Source organism: Xyrauchen texanus, chromosome 43 (assembly GCF_025860055.1).
Source record: "Xyrauchen texanus isolate HMW12.3.18 chromosome 43, RBS_HiC_50CHRs, whole genome shotgun sequence".
In the NCBI taxonomy this organism is placed as follows: Eukaryota; Metazoa; Chordata; class Actinopteri; order Cypriniformes; family Catostomidae; genus Xyrauchen; species Xyrauchen texanus.
In genome coordinates this window covers 12,402,883-12,424,431 of record NC_068318.1, presented here as the reverse complement: position 1 = coordinate 12,424,431, position 21,549 = coordinate 12,402,883, and the positions used below count along the sequence as shown (strand labels likewise).

At 37.1% G+C, this 21,549-nt stretch overlaps 3 protein-coding genes across 6 annotated transcripts in view; all 3 read right to left on the bottom strand.

The window, feature by feature from the left end:
• Positions 1-9,795, bottom strand: part of LOC127636088 (5'-AMP-activated protein kinase subunit beta-1-like) — a 33,107-nt gene extending 23,312 nt beyond the window's left edge. Inside the window, exons 1-6 of one of the 3 annotated variants that reach the window (XM_052116476.1) lie at positions 9,650-9,795; positions 6,423-6,636; positions 6,145-6,314; positions 5,906-5,999; positions 5,705-5,819; positions 5,429-5,562 (exon numbers count right to left, since the gene is read on the bottom strand). In XM_052116476.1, coding sequence (XP_051972436.1) covers positions 5,429-5,562; positions 5,705-5,819; positions 5,906-5,999; positions 6,145-6,314; positions 6,423-6,569 — 660 coding nt within the window. In that variant the 5' untranslated portion in view covers positions 6,570-6,636; positions 9,650-9,795. The other 2 variants (XM_052116477.1, XM_052116475.1) reach the window with 2 other exon arrangements.
• Positions 1-21,549, bottom strand: part of LOC127636083 (serine/threonine-protein phosphatase 2A 55 kDa regulatory subunit B alpha isoform) — a 1,105,001-nt gene that overhangs the window by 768,643 nt on the left and 314,809 nt on the right. The gene's annotated exons all lie outside the window — the stretch shown is intronic.
• The window catches only part of LOC127636085 (PHD finger protein 24-like), a 60,143-nt gene continuing 58,681 nt past the window's right edge, over positions 20,088-21,549 (bottom strand). For both annotated transcript variants that reach the window (XM_052116471.1, XM_052116470.1), the window contains one exon: positions 20,088-21,351. In XM_052116471.1, the coding sequence (XP_051972431.1) occupies positions 21,255-21,351 (97 nt within the window). In that variant the 3' untranslated portion in view covers positions 20,088-21,254. The remainder of the gene's footprint in view (positions 21,352-21,549) is intronic.

Sequence of the window (21,549 nt, the reverse complement as noted above, 5' to 3'; positions counted from 1 at the left end):
AGGTGTGTGGCTCGCAGCTCGCTGCATACACGACCATCGGCTCTGAAGAAAATTCCTGAATGAAACAGATGCATTTCCCCACCTTTATACCCGTATGTCCGGGGGCGGGACATGCAAATTCTGTCTGCCAACTTCTCATTGGCCTTTTTTCATAGTTCAGAGGTATATTCAGTGCTCAAGAGAGACCCCTAGTCTCGCGTCTTCGACACAACGTATATATAATAACATGTCTGACAAACGTCTATGGCTACTGCATTGCATCTTGTTGTTCCAGTGTATCGTCTATTTATTATTACAGGCTGTTATAAAATAATATGTTACAAAATCTACAAAAGATAATGCATCATATTTTGTCATTATGTTAAGATTCGCTGCCCAACTCTGAAAGAATGTGCACAATGCACATATGTCTGATCTTCCTGCGGGTTACCATAGTAATCTAAGTGCGCACCATTTTTTTTGTGACTGTCTGAACAGTATATTTTCAAATAACAGGAGATGCCATAATCATTGCGTTTTAATATGCGTGGTAAGTTGAAGTTCAGTTTTGAAGATGCTGCATTGTGTTCCATTTAACTATGCTCTGTCTAGCTGTTTGAAATACTCGCCTGCTGTACACACGCCTGGTGTTATGTGGGTGTCCAAATGTTTGCTCTTGTGAGGAAAGCCGCGATGCTCTGTATTGTTGTTGCTGTGATTCATGATGCGTCAACTCTGAGAGTCTGAATTTCCACCTTTCAACAGAAAGTGCAACGGAATGACACTTTAAATCAGATATCTAACTTGGAAACTCGAGCGGAAATCTAAATTTGTTTCGTCGAGATGCATGTGTGTGTTACCTCATGCAGGGAAGGGAGGTTTAGTCAGTGACAATCATTCACTTTTATTAAATAATATTAAATAACGAGTCAAAGTTCTTACATTAAATGATAATAAAGCCTGTTTAGCAAACGTTTTAGCAAACGTTTTACAGAAACAGGTTTTCAAAACATGGTTAATTACACTCTCTTTGTTTTGATTATTGTAACAATAGCATTGCAGCATCGTATCAGTTTGTTTGCCATAAGAAGTCTCTAATAATCAATGTAATTGATTACATTGATTATTGTAAGTCACCAAGTAATCAATTTCTCAAAGTCACCATGTAATCAATTTCAAAAATTTAAAATAAGCTCCCTCTTTGACACTTTTGCGTTTAGTTGTCAGGTAATTGTCACTGGATTTCAAATTAAGTGAAAAGTCACATCATGCGTAATCACTATCAATCATCGTTTTCATGATCGATCATTGCTGCCACGTCCGAGTACCCATGCCCATCCCTAATCAACAGTAGATTGAGTCGATCATAACAGTTCACGAGTCAACAGTACACTGAACTGAGAATCGCCTCTTTTGGATATAATACTGCTGATCAGCATGCGTGAACAGAGAACTTGAATTAGGGGCAAAACTTTTCAGTCGAGAGATGCTAATTAACTTTTGAGTATTGTGAATGCAGATTGTATTTGAAGTTGTTATGACCTGGGTCATGGTTTCTGTAAAAAGAAAAAAAAAAGGGTCAAGACTAGTTTAAACCCTTAATATGCTTTAGACATGTAGAACATTCGTGTTGTATACAGCAATCAGCACTTACATATGGCTTTATTGAATGTTTGAGCGTGTATTCTATGACGCCAGGGTACTAGCATTATGTACTGTGATGTCATTACGTGATAACTTATACGAACAGGTGAATCGTTTTTTTTAAACAAACTGCCCAAAAGAACCGGTTTACAGAAAACAACTGGACTGCCCATCACTACTATAGATACTCAATGGCATTAGATCCACCTTTTCTCTCAGAACAGTATGAGAGTGCCTCCTGTCTGCTCGTATGAAAGCAACACATCGGTTAACACATTACATTTTACCCGCTGTTCAAACGCTCTTCAGATCGCTTCATTTAAAAGCATAAATGTTTTCCAACTGAATAGACTAAATCTAAAATGAAAAAAATGACAATAAAATGATAGGTAATATCTTCAGTTTCCAATTTTATTTTTGTTGGCCCATCTGGCACCAACAATCATGCCATGCTCCAAATCACAGAGATCACATTTTTCCCTATTCTTATGGTTGATGTGAACATTAAATGAAGCTCCTGACCCGTATCTGCATGATTTTATGCACGGCACTACTGCCACATGATTGGCTAATTAGATAATTGCACGGATGATTGTTGGTGCCAGACAGGCTGGTTTGAGTAATTCTGTAACTGCTGATCTCCTGGGATTTTCACACACAACAGTCTCTAGAATTTATTCAGAATGGTGCCAAAAACTAAAAACGGCTGTGCTGTGTACGGAAATACCTTGTTGATGAGAGAGGTCAACAGAGAATGGCCAGACTGGTTCAAACTGACAAAGTCTATGGTAACTAATATAACCACTCTGTACAACCGTGGTGAGAAGAATAGCATCTCAGAATGCTACTTTGAGATGCAGGTAGTCGCTGTTTTTTGGCAGCACTTAGTGGACCTACACAATATGAGGCAGGTAGTTTTAATGTTGTGGCTAATCGGTGTACACAATCACACACATACACAGGACAAAGTAACTTTATGAATCAAATCAAAATTCAGTCTATTACCATTTTTTATGTTCACACACTCGCGCAGTACTCTGCTGATTTTTGTCAATCTCCATATGACAATTTTTTGACAATCTCCAAGAAAGTCAAAATTAGCAGATGTGTGTGTGTGTGTGTGTGTGTGTGTGTGTGTGTGTGTGTGTGTGTGTGTGTCACCCCGGCTTTCATATAAATGTTATGAGATGGATTTTTGAATGGGCTGCCCAGCGCGTTGTCGCAGAAAATAGAAACCATTCCAAAAATAGAGTGCTCGTCGCGTCAGGTTAGGAAAAACACTCTTGTTTAATGGAAAATTTACCTCGCAGCGTCGCTTCATAGTTTTCTTTCACAGATACTTTTCATCAGGATCTTCCTAATTAAAATACAGTCATCTGAAGACAAACAAAGCCTTTTTCTACAATCTAAGAGCATTAGAAAAGATTTTACACAGTATGAAAGTTCCATTGTATCCAGTTTTAACGGTGGTATTTGCAATTAGATCATAGTAACCAAAGGTAAAAGTAAAACTATGATTATATGGACAGTAATACACCGATATAATGATATAAGTTCATGGTAAATCGTTTTTAATATATGTCATTAATCTGTGAAAAATCTCTATTCAGAGAATCTATCTATATTTAATTGTAATTAGATTTTTTTTTTTTTGCTAACTGAATAATTTTACATTTTTGCTATAATTATATATAATTATTTATTGAAAAAATATGTAAATCTAAAGATTACATTGTAATGATTTAATTTAAAACAGTTTCAAGGATTCACGATATACCTTAAAATAGACTATTATCATACCGTTGACATCTACTCATTCACTCTATTGATGCAAGAATGAAGTTGAACTTTTGTAAAATCCCTATCAGTTCAAACAAGACAAAAACAGCTACATTTACACAGCATCATATGAACTTGATGTGATTAAACCAATCTCTAAATTGCCCCCAAAAAAAGCAGTTGAAGTAAGTTGTGAGGGGAATTATTTTAGGCACCATCAATGTTTCTCAGTTACCCAGTTGTAAAGTTTGTCACAAAAACATGATGACTCGAGGGGAAAACTGTGGATTATTGTGGAGCAGCAGTGTCTGGAAATTATTCTAAACAATTTTGAAGCAATTCAGGTAAATATAGGAGGACTATTTCACAATCTGTGGTAAAATATCTTGTAAACACTTCCTGTATTAAATATATGAAAATAATTAATCATGACGATTCTTATTATTTTAAAATATATTTTATTGTCACACTACATGTATTTATCACAACACAAACAACTGCAACACAATGGGCCAGTAAAGGGTGTGTTCGTATGATAAGTGTGTGCTTTGTGGAAGTCAGGAACAATCTGAAGGGAGTCTGTTGAAGCTGGTGTGGTGCAAAGCAAAGCGCAGATGATATAGTCCCCAAGATGTGGGCAGAGACTGCTGAAATTACAAAATGGCTGAATTTCCTGCTTCTTTTCTAATATTTTGCAATGCAATTTGCTGCATTTTTTGGGGTTGTTTTGCAGTAAAAACTCACAAACCGTCATTATATACCTCTGTGTTAATTACATTTTAAATGCAATTACATGTAAACATTTAATGCATAATAACTGAATATGCAGTTACTGCATATAATTTACATTTGTATATCAGTAAAAACATCTATCAGCATTCAAGTGTTCAACATATATTGCCATTTTTAGATTCGTAGCCTACTGTATTATAGCATTTAAAATTTTAATCACATTTCATTACATAACTAATGGGGATTTTAAGTGAATGCTTTGTATAAATGCGTGTTTTTGTGTCTCATTCTCAGCAGGCAGGGTGAAGATTAAACGCGAGCTGTGATGTATGTGTGTTGTCTGCAGTGTTTAGAAGGATACACCGTTAATATGTAGATAATACAAACAGTTACTCTACATTTGGAAATGTTGCGACTGCTTCAGACTTTTCAAGCATTTGTTTTGCCGCTGTCAAACATGAAGGAAAGAGATGGGATTCCAATATAACTGAATTATAACTTAATTATAACTTAACTTAATTATAACTATAATTGATAACTTCATCTCTATGTGTGCTATTGTAGGTCATGTGATATTGTCCAACAGCTGATAAAAGAGTCCGACTGAGTGGTCTAGTGGTAATTAATCCACCCATTGCAATAGAGGTTCTAATCCGTCCATATAAAACCAGGGCTCAACGCCAAGGATTTTTTCTACTGGACCGGTTTGGCCAGTGCTTCAGTGTTTTACTGGCCCTGGGAAAATTTTCACTGGCCCAACACAAAAATGACAAATAACTGTTTTTACCATCATGGATATAAAAAATATGTCCGAAGATAAATATTTTTTAAATATCTTATGTTTTTAATACAATGTTCCCCAGGGGTCTGGGTAGCTCAGCGAGTAAAGACGCTGACTACCACCCCTAAAGTAGCGAGTTCGAATCCAGGGCGTGCTGAGTGACTCTAGCCAGGTCTCCTTTGAGTTACCCTGCTGCTCACACTTTGGCAAAAAACAAAGTACGAAAAGACAAACTACTGTGCAAAGAGTAACCTTATTTATATCTGAAAAAAATGGTGATACTTATTAGTAATCATCAGGAAAGTTTTCTGATTATCGATGCATGAAAAAAAGCATTGATCCCAAGCCTAGTGTAAATACTGCAATTTTTAAATACTTGTGAATCCTTATAATTCTTACAAAAAAAGTAAACAAACTGAATATCTACTATTTTTCACAATTTCTTAAGAATTGTTACTGAATCATTGTAAAAGCAAATATTAGGACCAATATTGGTGAAAATGTCTTACTCACAGAGACACCTGTGTCCTTATTGAGGATGACCTGTAATAGATGGGGGGGCAGAATGGGGGGTGATTTGAATTTCTCCTCCTGTTTGGCTAGATAAGCATCCTGATGGTACGGCCCAGGAGGAGAGCTGGACAGGTCTGTAATCAACAATAAAAAAGTGTCACAACAGATGACTGACCATTTCTAAAATTACTGAAGCATTATGACATGTTATGCACCAAGTAATTTAAGTTTTTCTCTCTCTTTCACCGAAGACATTAGAGAAATTGTTGCTCACACCTGACATGTCAGAGCACTTCTGGGAATCAACCATGAGAGCATCGAACACCTCAAAGTCTGTCTTCTTCACCTGGATGATGTTGTTGACCGTGCCAAGCTGGTTGGTCACCACAGGCTGGGGAGACAACATTTCAAAACTATGTTGATTCATAATTTTGAAAATACAAACTATTTGGTGATAACAACTGATGTCTCAGTCACCTCTTTTGGGTCATGTGTCCATTGTCCATCCACAAAGAACTTGTACAGGTGCTCACCCTCAGGCAAATCCACAATCGCCACAAAGTTGTTTTGACTATCAAAGAAACACAGGTAAAACTTGAATGTCAAAGCCTCCTTTGGTAATTTTGCATGAGAATAAAGATTCTCTTTAATACATTTTCTGTGTGACTGTATATAAGTAGAATTCATTCTGTAGTCTTCAGGTTATCTTTACACACCTCCTAATCAAAGGAATCTTGTTGGCCCAATTGTTAAAAGAGCCAGAGACAAAGACTTCCTTCCCAGCTCCAGTCCACCTAAATACGGTGGGTCGATCCAAAGCGGCATCCTTTTCATTGGTTTCCAGGTCTGGTCTCCATTCAATGAACTCCTCTTTTTCTAACTGTGCCTAATAAAAGATTGCAGGTAGCAGATTAAATTATATCTAAATCATGATATCATCATAAAGTAAACTGATAATTGGTCAATTCATTCAAACCAATGCCAACCCACACACCTTGATGTCTTCGCCGTGAAAAATATCAGCATCCTCAGGGCTGTCCATCAGGATTTTAGGACGATCTCCCTCCTTGGTTCCTTGGCTGTCTCTTCGGTGGGCCTTGTCCTGGCCTATGCCTGCCCTCTCACTGCTTGTGTTCCCCATAGTGCTTTTAAAGAGCTTAGCCAGAGGTCACAGGGTTGAGAGACCAGCTGGATGGACCTGAATTGCTCTGAAACCACACACAACCAGGGACGTAGTGCAGGGTATACGCAGGTATAGGGCGTACACCCACTTCTTTACAAGTCTGCATTGCATATACCCAATTCTAAATCCCCTCTGATGTGCATCATTCAGTAGTGTCCTGCATTAGCCAAAAACTTGACAGTCCAGCACATAAGTAGCTAATCCAATCGCAGTGTTTACCATTAATTGACTAGTCTAAATTGCCCCGCCACAAACCCAATTTTTTTTACACTTCTCATCTAAAATATTTTTGCACTTCTCAGTCTCATAATAACATCAAATAAAAGGTTGTGTTTTGCGTGTGCGCCAATCAGTTCCTCACCCATTGCAGTAAACTCACACACTCACAGATAAATGCACTGGAGTATTCTGTCCATTATTTGGTTGAGGACGATGACAAACCTTTGAGGTAAGTAACGTTAACTCAGCCCTCTACATTGCATATAAATCACTCACATATGCGAGTAATTTACTCACTGTGCGACCAAAAAACTTCTGTTATTAGCCACTGGCAACAAGTAAAGAGAGGCATAATAAAATGATGCCGCACTTTCAATAATGAAATTAACAGAGTACTGTAGTTTCGAACACCGAGTCCCTTTTACTGAATACAAACAGTTGAAGCTGGATTCAGCCTCGTCTTTCCCTGCATGCTGTCTGATGAGCGCAGGCAAAAGCACTTGTGTCACCCAGTTGAGAAGATGAATCACTTCTCAAGCATTCTGATGTTCAAGCATTCTGATGAGACTTTCGCCAAACTCCCGTGAAGAATAACAAGGTAAATGTATTAATTTTGTGAACACAAAGGACTCCAGTTTCAATTAACGGCCATGTAATGCAAATGGGGTTTATTCACGCAGTGCAGCAGTGAGACAGAGGAGATGTCCTGCTCTATTTCTGTGGAGAAGTTCAAATGCAAGAAACACAATCTCAAATCTTCCTTCATGAGAAATAAGGGCTTGTGAGTTAATCAGAGAGCCTTAACATAATGTGTGAAAGTGAGGAATTTAAGGCAGAAATATTTTACTATTGCACAATACAATACAATATAATATAATACCTATACAGGTTGGCTGGGTCATAGTCAAATCATCATAATTGCAATTATTTGTTTGACAATTAATTGTCAGCCCCTAATTTTAATTATTAGGTTCCCACCTTGTGAATTGTTTTGTTAATAATATGTATGAAATTTGAAAATGAAAAACAGTGACAACAGCTTGTCTCATTAGTAAAAATGCAATTTCATGATATCATAAAAATTTATAGAATGTCAAATTTGTCAAAAGATAAAAAGCTGAAACTGACATCCCTAGTTTGTACCCTACTTTTCAGAATGGTTAGAGCATAAAATTGTTAAAGCTACCATAGGTAGTAAAAATTCATTGAAAGAAAAAAAAACCTTCTATATAAACATGGTGTCTTGTTAAATGAGGCCCTGTGAGAAATTAGTTAGCACCACAGACTCTAGCTCTGAGTGACAAATGTGGGTTGGGTAGTGTCAATCCAGCAAAATTTTAGCCAATCGCTTTTGTCAAGGCAGGCCTGTTTGTGAACAGCTGTCAATTAAACTCTGGCTGGGGGTGAAGAGCATCATGTATATGGGGAAGAATTGGGGGCGCTGTTTCTCAATTCAATTTATTTCAAAGTTGCCAACTGCAGCTTTAAGACCACGACACTGTTTAAAAGAGCACAACACTAGCCTCTTTATTTTGCTCTCAAAGTGCACCATATGGAAGTATTTAACTTTAAAATGTACAACATTTTCTTACAGGGGAGCATGCCCCCCCCAACCCCCTAAGAGGGTCGGAGGTCCACCCCCCATAGTCTCACAAAATCTAGTGGGAAACACTGCAATCGCATGTGAATAAATGCAAATATATCCTAAAAACACCCAGTAAAGACTGCTATAGACTACCTGCATGGTTATATAATAGCTGTCCAATTTTCTGGAATAAGGAATAGTTCACACAAAATTCATAATTATGTAGTTGTCTCTTCCTATAGTATTTGGGCCAGCATTGATTGCAAATGCTGCACCTCTTCTGTGGCTAATATTAATTTCATAATGATCCTTACTCTGTGAAGTCAAGCAGCAGAAGTTAAGTGACAGTGTGCAAAAACTATTGGCCCATTTTGGGGTGAACAAAATATGCAAGACTAGTCTTACATGTCACTGTTTATAACACAGGGCGTTCATCCTTTGCTGGGCCACTTTAAAAAAAAAAATGAGGGGCATAAATTAAGAGTATACACACTTCTCCAGGCACCACTACACCACTGCACACAACAATATCCAGAAGTGATACTTTTTAAACCACAATGTAGCCACTGTAGATGCTATTTTTGTGCTGACTTGCAAGTACTGGTATTCCTTCGAGATATGAAAATCTAATTAACAAAACCTTGCTCAACACTACAACGCTTAAAATAACCTTGACAGCTCCATTAATTTAACTGTTCATTCAACAACCAAGGTTAGAGACATCTGCTGCCTCCGGCGCAATTGCTGTATTTTTCCAAATGTTTTTTAGGAAACCTTTCTGCACTGCAAGGTCACAAGATAACGTTTTTAAGTGTTCTAGAACTTCACGTAGCAAACTATATTGATATTTAAAAAAATCTCAAACTTATATTGGTAACTGTCAAACTGACTGCAATTATTATTGTTGTTATTATTCATATTTATTTATTCACTGTTTATAGAGACTATAGCGTTGTCACAGAGACAGGTATTGTGCCATTGCACCAATTCAATTGATATTTTTCAGGGAATGGGGACATTTTCTGCTTGTCATCTAACAAAAATATCGCTTACAGCACATTTAATAATATAAAGAACGTTACCGCGCACTGGAGACAGCAGTGACTGCTTTGCTAGCGGCAAGGGGCGGTTTTATTATCGCTTGAAAGCATGCAAACCTCACAAAATCACATATTTAATGCAGAAAATAATTACAATCTTGCTGTATGATGTTCATACTCGGAACACAACTTACATCCCCCTTTTGCGCTGTAATGTATGTATGCGTGAGCGCTCCTTGTCCTCGGCAACAGCTATTTCGTCATTTTTCCTTCACGTTGCTTAACGTCAAAACTAAAACATCCTCGCGCCACTCCACCCACCTCACAAGCTCAAGACCCCTTACGGTAGCTCCACAGCGCATGCGCGACTGTAAACGCAATCGATCCTCTGCGCATGTGCACATGTAACAACAATGACCGCTAGAGGGAGACACAAGCATAGGCAAGTCTGCTTCGTTGATAACAATAGAAGCCAAGTTCGTTCCAAACGTTTTGTGCTGTTAAAGAACACCCGCTGAAATTCTACACATGAGAGTTCTGCAATATATCCAAGTTTTATATACAATTTTAGCTTGGATTCACATTGTTTAAAACAAGGCATTCTTTATTGTCAAGCGTGTAAGGTCTCATAATGGCCACTGGATGTAGACAGTTCGCCATTATTTAGCCGCCAACACTTGCACCAGTATCAAATGAATTGACTCCAGTGTCATTTCACCATCATGTCTTATTGAAATGTAATGTTAAGTCTTTATGTTTGGAGTCCCAGAGCCCCCAATAATGAATGAGTAACAATAATAATAGTAATTTATTTTAACTAGCCTAATAAAACCCCAGTAGACAGATCATAATTGAAGCTTTAACCCACTATTGTATTACAAAGCAGGTATGTTTCAGGAAAGTGTCCGGTATCGAATATAGTCTCAAGCAAAAACACATTACAGAATTTTCAATAAAACAAATGTTGCCAAAGCAGCGGTGAGACCCCAAAAAGAGGTTGTCACTTTTTTAGAGGCACGTTTAGGCTATAATCATGCTATCATGACAACATATTAATTATAAACAGTTACACTTAATGTACACGTAATTTTTTTTATATGTCATCTTGGACTTGCACTGACACTTAGCAGTGTTATTCATGCTTGCGCTGTCTTTGAGTTTTAATGCTAATGACAACAAAAGGCTGCGAGGGATAGACTTACAGTCTCTTTAATGGACTGTACTGCAGTTTTAAGTGTTTTTGGATCGTTCTGCGAACAAAACAATGACAAAATATCTGTCCAAGAACATTCAGAATACAAAGAACTCCAGACAATATGATTTTTTGAAAATCAGATGTGATCTATGAGTTTTATACCACCAAATACACTTCATGCCATATAAGAGATAGTAAGCCTATCCCTCACAGCTTTGTTGTCATTCCCGTTAAAAATCAAAGATGGCCCTAGCGTGACTAAGGTCTATTGAGGGATAAACGACGAGGGTTTCAACTATCCGTCAGTATTCGTCATGACTGTGATGACAGCTGCTGTAAATCTATGTGGAGAGTGAAGGGCCCTGACGAGCGCCGAGGGAAGTGACTGAGCACATCGTCATATAATATTCATGGTGATATTCATGTTAATGACTCAAATGTAAGGATTTAGATCCAAATTATACAATGTGAAGAGACCTGCGGGGCTGGAATAGAACCAAACTTTTCAGTTTAAAATGCATAGACCTTATTCACGCAGCTTATATTGTTTTTACCATTGAAGAGACTATAAGTCTATCCCTCACAAAATTTATCTGGTCATGTGATTCTAATATGGCCGCCCCCATGAGGTGACCATGTCCATGTTCTGTAGAATAATATATTAAAAGATTTCTAATATGACCAGAGTCTTCATCTCATGTAACTGCCAGGGGGGATTTTGAGGGGGGATGGCATTCCGGTTCAAACTGATTACATTTTAAGTGAACGAAGAGGATATTTATTTTTTATCTTTAATCCACTGAATAGCCTACGAAAACTATGCGAGTTACGCACATAAATGTGGTGGGATCTATTGTGTCTGTGGTTGCTTAACAATGTACTAAACTGAGAGGTCTAAAACATTCAGCAGTTTTCTTTAAACTTTCTTTAACCTTTAACACATGTATTTAAAAGGTTTGTGTGACTGCACCCCATGTGTAGGTTCCTGCACATTATATCTTTAATTTGGATGGAATTGCACTGGTAATTCTCTCCAAGCTCAAATTCTGTTGAATGAAAGGTCTTTTATGCATATATAATTCATGAATGTTGTTCGGTGACCTTTCACCCCCTCCACCCCATTAGGGTCTCCCCAGTGAATCTCAGTCATTTGCACCACTGGAAATTGCTCATGATTTTATACATTAAAAAAAATTTAAACTTTTGAAATGAGGAAAACAGTTACAGAGTGCACAAGTATGTTTTTAGAGTTATTAAAATGACAGTGTAGTCTCTCAGACCCCAGTAATAACACATGGGTTAAATAACAACATTATATGTGAGGAGATACTTATTGACAATAATTACTTCCTAGTTGTTACCCTTACAAAAATACTCTGGTGTTACTATGGTACAGTGACAGGATTAGAGAGTAAAAACATGGCACTAAATGATTACCGTATTCATGTATATGTTATTTACATGGTACTCCAAGGTACTTCAAAGAATCATATGGTACTTGTCCAATAAACATGTTAGTACCATACTGTTGGTTTTTTGTTTGATTTTTGGTACTTTTTCCATAGTGTTCATGATTTTTGTCCTTCTTAGGAGAGGTCTATGTGTTTTTTAGTAAGATTACATATTTCTCTCATAAGATTGCTCTTACATTAATATGTGTGAGGAATTCTAGGAGTGCATATAGATGTGAATGTGAGTTCTTTTGCTGTTAATGCTCTGCCTCAGTCACAGTGTGTCATCAGATTAATTTTGTGTTTCATGCAAAGTGCATTTACGCCCCCACTGGTTTCCCTCTGTCATAGTCAGTGTTATAGACCAACAACCTCTCTCTCTCTCTCTCTATCTCTCTCTCACCCACTTAAACATTCAAAGTGATAATGCTGTTGCGTTTAAAGGGAACATCTGAGTAGTGCAAGATCAAGAATGTGTAACACATCTTTTAGCTTTTTCTAAACCAAAGATTTGAATATGTTGATTTGTAAGTCTGGGTAGAGCAGTTGCCTTACAATCTGACAGGTTACATTTGAATATTAGAATTTGCATTTGTGATATCCTTCAAGTCTTTATCCTGTTAGACAGAACACAGTTTTGCTCATACACATAAATGCACACAGAAAAAAAGAGAGAGAAAGACAGGGTAAAATGTTATGTAAAAAAAATCACACAAGTATGCAGACTGACATATACATGTGTGATCAAACCAACAGGACTTCAAATCCTGGAAATATAGCATTTTGAAGGGGGAAAAAATATCTTCGTTTTATGTCAGTCAGGGTTTCGTTTTTTGTTAATCTTCAATGCCTGACAATTCCCATAAGCACAACAACGTTCCTTTCAAAGGCACTTGTTTGAAAAGCTCCATTTAATTTTAGAGATTGATTTTTGCTATTGAAACCGTATACTCACTTTCCCAGTAATTTTATGGATCTTCAGTGGATGGATTGTCTTTAGTAGACAGCCTCAAGCTTGCAAACTTGCAAAACAAGAGATTTCATGAGAAGCCTATATAATTATTTACAATATTTAGTATGGTGACCTAGCATTACCTCAGTATATACAGATTCCTTTGTTCAGGCCATAAATCACTAAACAGGTTTTAATGAACTTATAAGACCCTATCTAATAAGACACATTTTGCTCTGGCAAATGGTATGATGCAATTTTTGTGATAGACAATTATAGACAGGAGTGTGAGACACTGAATTCATGATTAGTATTTGAAAGTGAAGATTATTTTTGAGGTTACAGCATCATATTGCCTTGAGTAAAAGAGGTCAGAGAAGTGCATTATGCTGAAAATGCTGAAAGAAATTGATTAATATTTAATTAAATGTGCTTTTAAAAATAGAAACAGATGTCAGCCTAGACCCCCAGAGTCTTAGACTCCGCCATGTCTCTTGCTCTGTCTGATGTGGATTTTTGTGTGTACGTGACACTAAAGGTAATATTAAAACCAAACTGGATATACAATATATACAGAATGTATGCATGGATATATCTATTGTGAGCATTCTCAGAGATTACATATTGTTTTTGTGTGAATCTCATGAAAAACATGTCCAAAAACATGAAGACATTTTTATTTTGAATAAATACATTAAGTCTTTTTGTTGGATTTTTGCATTGTGAGTTTATTTTCAGAACAATTAAGAACAAAGTATAGTTTTACAGATTTTACGTGTGTACTAGCATATGTATACAGGGTGAGTGACATACATTAATTGCATGCAACTTTGAAAGAATAGAGCGTTCGACTGAACACATATGCTAGCGTATGTGTAAAAACACAAGTATTTAGATTTTACCTCCCATACTTTAATGTCATCAGGATGTTTTAGGTTTACTTGCATAAGACAAGTTCATTTCTTTGGGAGCATTCACACATGACATATGACAGATGAAGCACAGAGGAATGGAATAGAACAGGTGTCTCAAGATGAGTTAAAGATACAGCGCTCATGCCACTAGACACAAAAAACAAATGTTCCATAAATTTGATAAAAAAATATGTGTATGTGTATATGTATGTATGTGTGTGTGTGTGTGTGTGTGTGTGTGTGTGTGTGTGTGTGTGTGTTGTTTGTTTGTTTGTTTGTTTGTTTTTTCAAACTTGTTGCACTTTGCAACCAGAAAAAAAAAGCCAATTTTCCTTAAAGTGATAGTTCACTAAAAATTGAAAAGTCTTGCATGATTTACGCACCAACCTGGCATCCCTGATGTGTTTGACCTTTTTCTGCAGAACATAAATTAAGATTTTTAAAAGAATATTGCTGCTCAGTAGGTCCTGACAATTTAAGTAAATGAGTGGCAAAATTTTTAAGCCAAAATCCACATAAAGGCATCATAAAAGTAATCCATATGATTCCAGTGGTTAAATATTTTTGTTCAAACACAATGTGATAGGTGTGGGTGAGAAAAATATAAATATTTAAGTACTTTTTATCATAAATTCTCCTCTCTGCCCTGTAGGGGGCGATGTGCAAGAAGAATGTGAATCACCAAAAACAGAAGAAGAAGAATTGGAAAGTGAAACTGAAGTGGAGATTAACTGAGCAGGGAGGATAATGAATAGCAGTGACATGCAAAGAACTTAGCAGGGAAAGGGGCTGAAGGAAATGGAAAGAGTGGGAAGAGAAATCAGTTCACGACCAAAAGGGCACCTTTAGATTTGTGAAGGGCACATTTAGGTTTGTGAACAAAAGGGGTAGGGGCTTATGCCCCCGTAGACCCCATTCTGTGCACGTCAGTGATTTATAGTAAAAAAAAAAAAAAAAAGTACTTAAATATTTATCTGTTTCTCATACACACATCGCTTCTGAAGATATTGATTTAACCACTGGAGTCATCTGGAGTACTTTTATGTTGCCCTTATGTGGATTTTTGAGCTTCAAAATGTTGGCACCCATTCACTTGTATTGCATGGAACTACAGAGCTGAAATGTTCTGCAAAGAAATCTTCATTTGTGTTCAGTAGATGAAAGAAAGTCACACATCAGGGATGGTTTGAGGGTGAGTAAATGATGAGAAAATGTTCATGTTTGGGGTGAACTATTACTTTAAGGAGTGCCTTTATCCACATTTCATCTCACTGTGTCCATCAGAGCATTATACAAATGTTGAGAAGCTACCGATGTCCTGATCTTTCAGAGCGGTGAGGCTTGACATTCTGCCAAACTGTCCTCCTTCTCATTGCCTAAGCAGCTTATGAGTTGTGTCATCTACCGCTGTGATACGTCTTCATCCCAATGGATCACCTCTAGTGTTAGAAATTCTGGGCTGAATACTGAATACTCTCTCTTAAATGTATTCAGAATACATCAAATAAAATGTAAACGTGAAATGTCATTATTATCTTATCTGAAGTGCTACACCTCCACTTTTATCTGATCTAAGTGAATCTGAATAGCTTGTTTCTTTAAATTAGAGGTGGAGTTTGATACTAATGTTTATCTTTGTGGAAGGAAGAAGACAAACAGAAAGCAGTTTGTGGTCAACTACAACATTTTGATATTTTATTTTAGCCCATTGTTTGATTGGACTGGCAAAGAATAATACATTTCGACACACAATTAGATTAGAAATGCAAATAAACTATAAACATTTTCGAGATGATAACCGGAGGCCATAAAGTAGTGAGATCATGTGACAATAATGTAGTATATTAATGATTTTCAACTAGGCTTGCCTGCATGTTTCCATATTTAGGCAAATTTATTCATTTACTTTTCAATCTCTTTTAATACCAACAATTTTATTTTGGGTCCTTTGTTTTGTTTTTTATTGTTGTCTTATTTTGTAATTCTTTTGTGCATCATTTCCTATAAGATTTTTTTTTAAAAGTGAGAAATAATATTAATATGACTGTATGTTGTGTGTCACAATGAATTAGCCCCATACATATGTAAGCCACAGATTTTACAGGGTTTTCTGTCGTCGTTTAGACTCTGATCTAGTTCAAGTCCTTTTTCATTTTTCAGTCTTTGCAGTAGGCCTACTTTCTTATTTTTTACCTATTCATAGTAGCCTATTATTGTTGTTAATAACTGCTATTTCTAAACAGTTCTGAAAGTTTCTGATGTGGACATGACTCCGGGAATCATTATACAATAGCATTTTTATTCTTTAGTGCTTACCGTCAGACCTTTTGGTGACAGCTGTCTATTTTTTAAAGCATCCCAAAAACATAACCTGCAATTCTTTGATTTTAACCCATGATTGTGTTTTCATGTTAACCTGGTTTGGCATGAAACCCTGATAACGCTGCAGTCATTATTTTGTGGTCATTATGAGAGAAATATTCGAAAAGTATTCGAACAATATTTTATAAAGTAACTGTATTCTGAATACAGGTGCTTGAAACGTAACAGGGGCTGACAGTTTTGTATTTTTAATCTAATAATAACAGCAATCTAATATTTCCAAGAGAATGTCAGATGCAGGACAGACCCCATGGGACAGTGCATAGACAGAGGCTCTCTGCATTCACAGATGTGTAAAAAGCTCCCTGCCAGGGGCCATTTCAGTCACACCTGCTACTGCAAGTTTCCTTAGTGCTTTTGGCTGTACTTCTGTTTATTTTATATTGGGGCCATCACCATCTCCAGATGTTCCTACTGATGAATGGCTCTGTGTATCATTAGGGATGAGAAAGGTGTGAATATCACAGTTTGAAATATTTCACATTATCTGAATTAAAAAAAAAAAAAAAAAAAAATTCAATTTCAATTAGTAAAGTTCATAAAGTTGATGGTGCCTCATGTTATATTTGTTTAGTAATATGAATTTAATGGAGTTTTTGTTTGTGTGGCTGATACATGATTATATGAGCAATTCTACAACATGTTAATTTAGCAATCTAAAATAATTCATTTAGCTGCTGCCCTGAAAATGTTCTACGCCAGCTAAAATGGCAGATAGCTCACAAAGGATAACAACGCGCACTACCAACAACACTTAGATTAGATTATGTTCTCAACAGGAAAAACAATTCAAATTAAACTGAATTGAAGAATCCTTTACTGCATATTGATCTAGTTTGGACGTTTATAGGCAATTGCTAGGTGGTTGTTAGCATGTTCTGGATGGGGTGTTTCTTGAAGGCTAGTTAGGCATTGTCCACACTAATATGTTTTTGTTTGAAAACACATCTTTTTCTCTCCGTTTTGGCCTTCCATCCACACTGAGAATGCATTTTTTCCACGCAAACTGAGCTTTTTGAAAACGCACTCCAATGTGGATACATTTGAAAACGCGGTTTTCGCATTGTAGTGTGGAATATATATATATATATATATATACACACACAGGCGTATGCAGACGTTTAGGCACCTCTGACAATTTCCATGATTTTCATTTATAAATAATTGGGTTTTGATCCGCAATTTCATTTTGATCTATCAAATAACTGAAGGACACAGTAATATTTCAGTAGTGAAATGAGGTTTATTGGATGAACAGAAAATGTGCAATATGCATCAAAATGAAATTAGACAGGTGCATAAATTTGGGCACCCCAACAGAAATATCACATCAATATTTAGTTGTGCCTCCTTTAGCAGAAATAACAGCCTCTAGACGCTTCCTATAGCCTGCAATGAGTGTCTGGATTCTGGATGAAGGTGTTTTGGACCATTCCTCCTTGCAAAACATCTCCAGTTCAGTTAGGTTTGATGGTTGCAGAGCATGGACAGCCGGCTTCAAATCACCCCACAGATTTTCAATGATATTCAGGTCTGGGGAATGGGATGGCCATTCCAGAACATTGTACTTGTTCCTCTGCATAAATGCCAGAGTAGATTTTGAGCGGTGTTTTGGGTCGTTGTCTTGCTGAAATATCCAGCCCTGGCGAAACTTCAACTTTGTGACTGATTCCTCTACATTATTCTCAAGTATCTGCTGATATTGAGTGGAATCCATGCAACCCTCAACTTTAACAAGATTCCCAGTACCGGCACTGGCCACACAGCATGATGGAACCCACCAATTTAACTGTGGGTAGCAAGTGTTTGTCTTGGAACGCTGTGTTCTTTTGACGCCATGCATAACACCCCTTGTTATGACCAAATAACTCCCATCTTTGTTTCATCAGTCCACAGCACCTTCTTCCAAAATTAAACTGGCTTGTCCAAATGTGTGTTTGCATACCTCAAGCGACTCTGGTTGTGGCGTGTGTGCAGAAAAGGCTTCTTCTGCATCACTCTCCCGTACAGCTTCTCCTTGTGCAAAGTGAGCTGAATTGTTGAACGATGCACTGTGATACCATCAGCAGCAAGATGATGTTGTAGGTCTTTGGAGGTGGTCTGTGGGCTGTTTTTGTCCGTTCTCACCAGAGCCTTTGCCTCTCCGATATTTTACTTGGCCTGCCACTTCTGGCCTTATCAAGAACTGTGCCTGTGGTCTTCCATTTCCTCACTATGTTCCTCACTGTGGACACTGACAGCTTAAATCTCTGCGATAGCTTTCCCCTAAACCATAATGTTGAACAATCTTTGTTTTCAGGTCATTTGAGAGTAGTTTTGAGGCCCCCATGTTGCCACTCTTCAGAGGAGAGTTAAAGAGAACCACAACTTGAAATTGGCCACCTTAAATACCTTTTCTCATGATTGGATGCACCTGTCTATGAAGTTCAAGGCTTAATGAGCTCACCAAACCAATTGTGTGTTCCAGTTAATCAGTGCTAGGTAGTTACAGGTATTCAAATCAACAAAATGACAAGGGTGCCCAAATTTATGCACCTGTCTAATTTCGTTTTGATGCATATTGCACATTTTCTGTTCATCCAATAAACCTAATTTCACTACTGAAATATTACTGTGTCCTTCAGTTATTTGATAGATCAAAATGAAATTGCTGATCCAAACACCCAATTATTTCTAAATGAAAATCATGGAAATTGTAAGGGGTGCCTATACTTTTGCATACGCCTGTATATATATATATATATATATATATATATGAAAATGATGATGTATTTGTTGTCATGTGACGCAGTCATGTGATCTATCCAACCAAAACCAAAAGATGGCAGCCCGTGTTATAGCGGAACTGTGGTACTTGATACTCACTTTGATATCTTAGTTAAAAAATAAATCTTACTTTGTACAACTATCACATTGCTTTCCTTCAAATGCGAATGGAAGTTTACTCAGAATTGCGGACAATTGCGTTTCAGACCGTACATGCAACAGGGATTTTCTGCATGTGCAGTAACATGATTTAAGTGTTTTCATACGTTTCAGTGTGGATGAGCAACATTTGGAAAACGCTTGAAAACGCTAGTGTGGACGGAGAGCATTTTGAAATGAAAACGCCATTTTCAAATGTATCTGGATTAATGTAGACATAGCCTAAAGTGTTTTGCATGATTTATTGGGCATTTCAAGGCATTTTCTAGGGGGTTCTGGCTGATTGCTGTTTGCTACGGTGTTCTAGCTGGTTGCAAGGGCATTTCTTGGCAGTTGCTAAGGTATTCTGTATGGTTGCAAGGGCATTTCCAGGTGGTTGCTGGGGTGTTTCTAGGCGGTTGCAAGGGTGTTCTGTATGTTTGCTTGCCTATTTTTAGGCAGTTGCTAAGGTGTTCTGGCTGGATGCTAGAATGGTTCTAGGCTGTTAATAGGGTGTTGTGGCTGGTTGCTAGGGTGTTTTATGGTGGTTGATAGGGTGTACTAGATTTTTTCTAGTTATTTTTTAGGGAGTAGCTTGCAAGTTCAGTCTAGTTGTTAGGGTATTGCTAGGCAGTTGCTAGAGTATTTTGGCTGAGTCTTGGGAGTTGCCAGGGTGTTTAGGAGGTCGATAGTGTGTTCTAGCTGGTTTCTAGACATTGGATGGATGCATGGATGGATGGACAGATGGATGGATGGAACCTTAAACACTACCAAAAGCACTCTTTATTATGTTATAATAATCAAGAGCCCACACAATTCTTGTATAATGTTTGGAGTTAATGTCATGCATTTATTTCCAGCACTACCAGCAAATCTTGGAGTATTGCACAGCCCCTTGAAATTTCTGTCTTCAGTGATCCAACATGAATGCATTTTTCATAAGCTAATAAATAATGGAGACCATAAGACCATATAAACAGGAAAATATGACGTTTCATAAACCTCATACAGTTTGATATAATGGGTGTAAAGTGAGGTGCCATTTTAAAGGAGAGTGCATTTTACACCTAACAATAAAATGGTTTTAGATATTAGAAAGTGTTTTTGTCTGTCCAGAACTAAAAGCAAATTCCACAAGATTCTATCTATAAAAGCAATAGTCTGTTTCATTCAGACAGTAAGTTCGAAACCTTATCATGAACAAATTAAGGGTTAAGTATTTGCTCTCTTATGCCTTTTAATTAGCATTTGACAGTAAGTCTTTTGGAAGATTCTACATTTGCCATCTTTACAGGTGTTACATCTTTAACAAATCCAGTATAATACAATAAGGATGAAACTAGTGAGTTAAAGAAACATAAAAAAACACAGGTATGGGAATAAATACACATACTAATATATATATATATATATATATATATATATATATATATATATATATATATATATATATATATAAGGCCTGTTTATAACATTTCTCTCTCTTTAATTCCTATGTGGAACCTTAGATGCCCACTATATATATGTTCACATTTTGTGGTGACTGTAAAATTAGATAAGCAATGATTTGACCACAGCTCTCACATCAACCCAATAACTAATTTGGCTAGAGCCACAATTCGTAAATGGTACAACACGTTAAGATTAAAAAAAAACACTATACGAAAACGCTGTGGTGCCGTAATTTCTCTGCTAATGAGTGACAGTGTTTTCTCCCTATCATTTAGCCACAGGCTCTCTACAGCTATTAAAACCACAATTTTAAAGTCGTGACAGATGTGCTATTGTTCAAGAGCATCAATTTTGTCAGTATGTTGCTATATTTTGTCTTTAGTGGAAGAATCCATAGATGGCTTGTTCAGTCGTTGACTGTGGTGGCGTACTCTTTAGTTTTTGGCTCTCATGGTGACGGGGTTTAGTCCTCAGCACTCCTTTCTCATGAATTCAGACCAAGGAAATTCTCTCTAGCCTCTCTGCAAGTCTCAGGCTATGGGGCCGTGGTTAGAGTGGCAAATGGATGTGCATGGCTGAGCTGTTGGGTCTTGCAGCCAAGATGTAAATGGCGCTCTCTCTCAGGAAGTTGTCCCAGGTAACTGGTCTGGAAAGCACAAGATATATTGTGAAAAAATGTGGTTGCTTATGTGTTCTGAGTGTTTTTATACAGATGTTCTGGGTGGTTGTTCGGTGATTTCTCACCTGGCAAAAGTGAAAAGATCCCACCCCCAAGTCTCGATATTCTGGGACCTATATATGGCTCAGTTCTATCATCTGGCAGCTAAAATGTTGAAGTCTAATG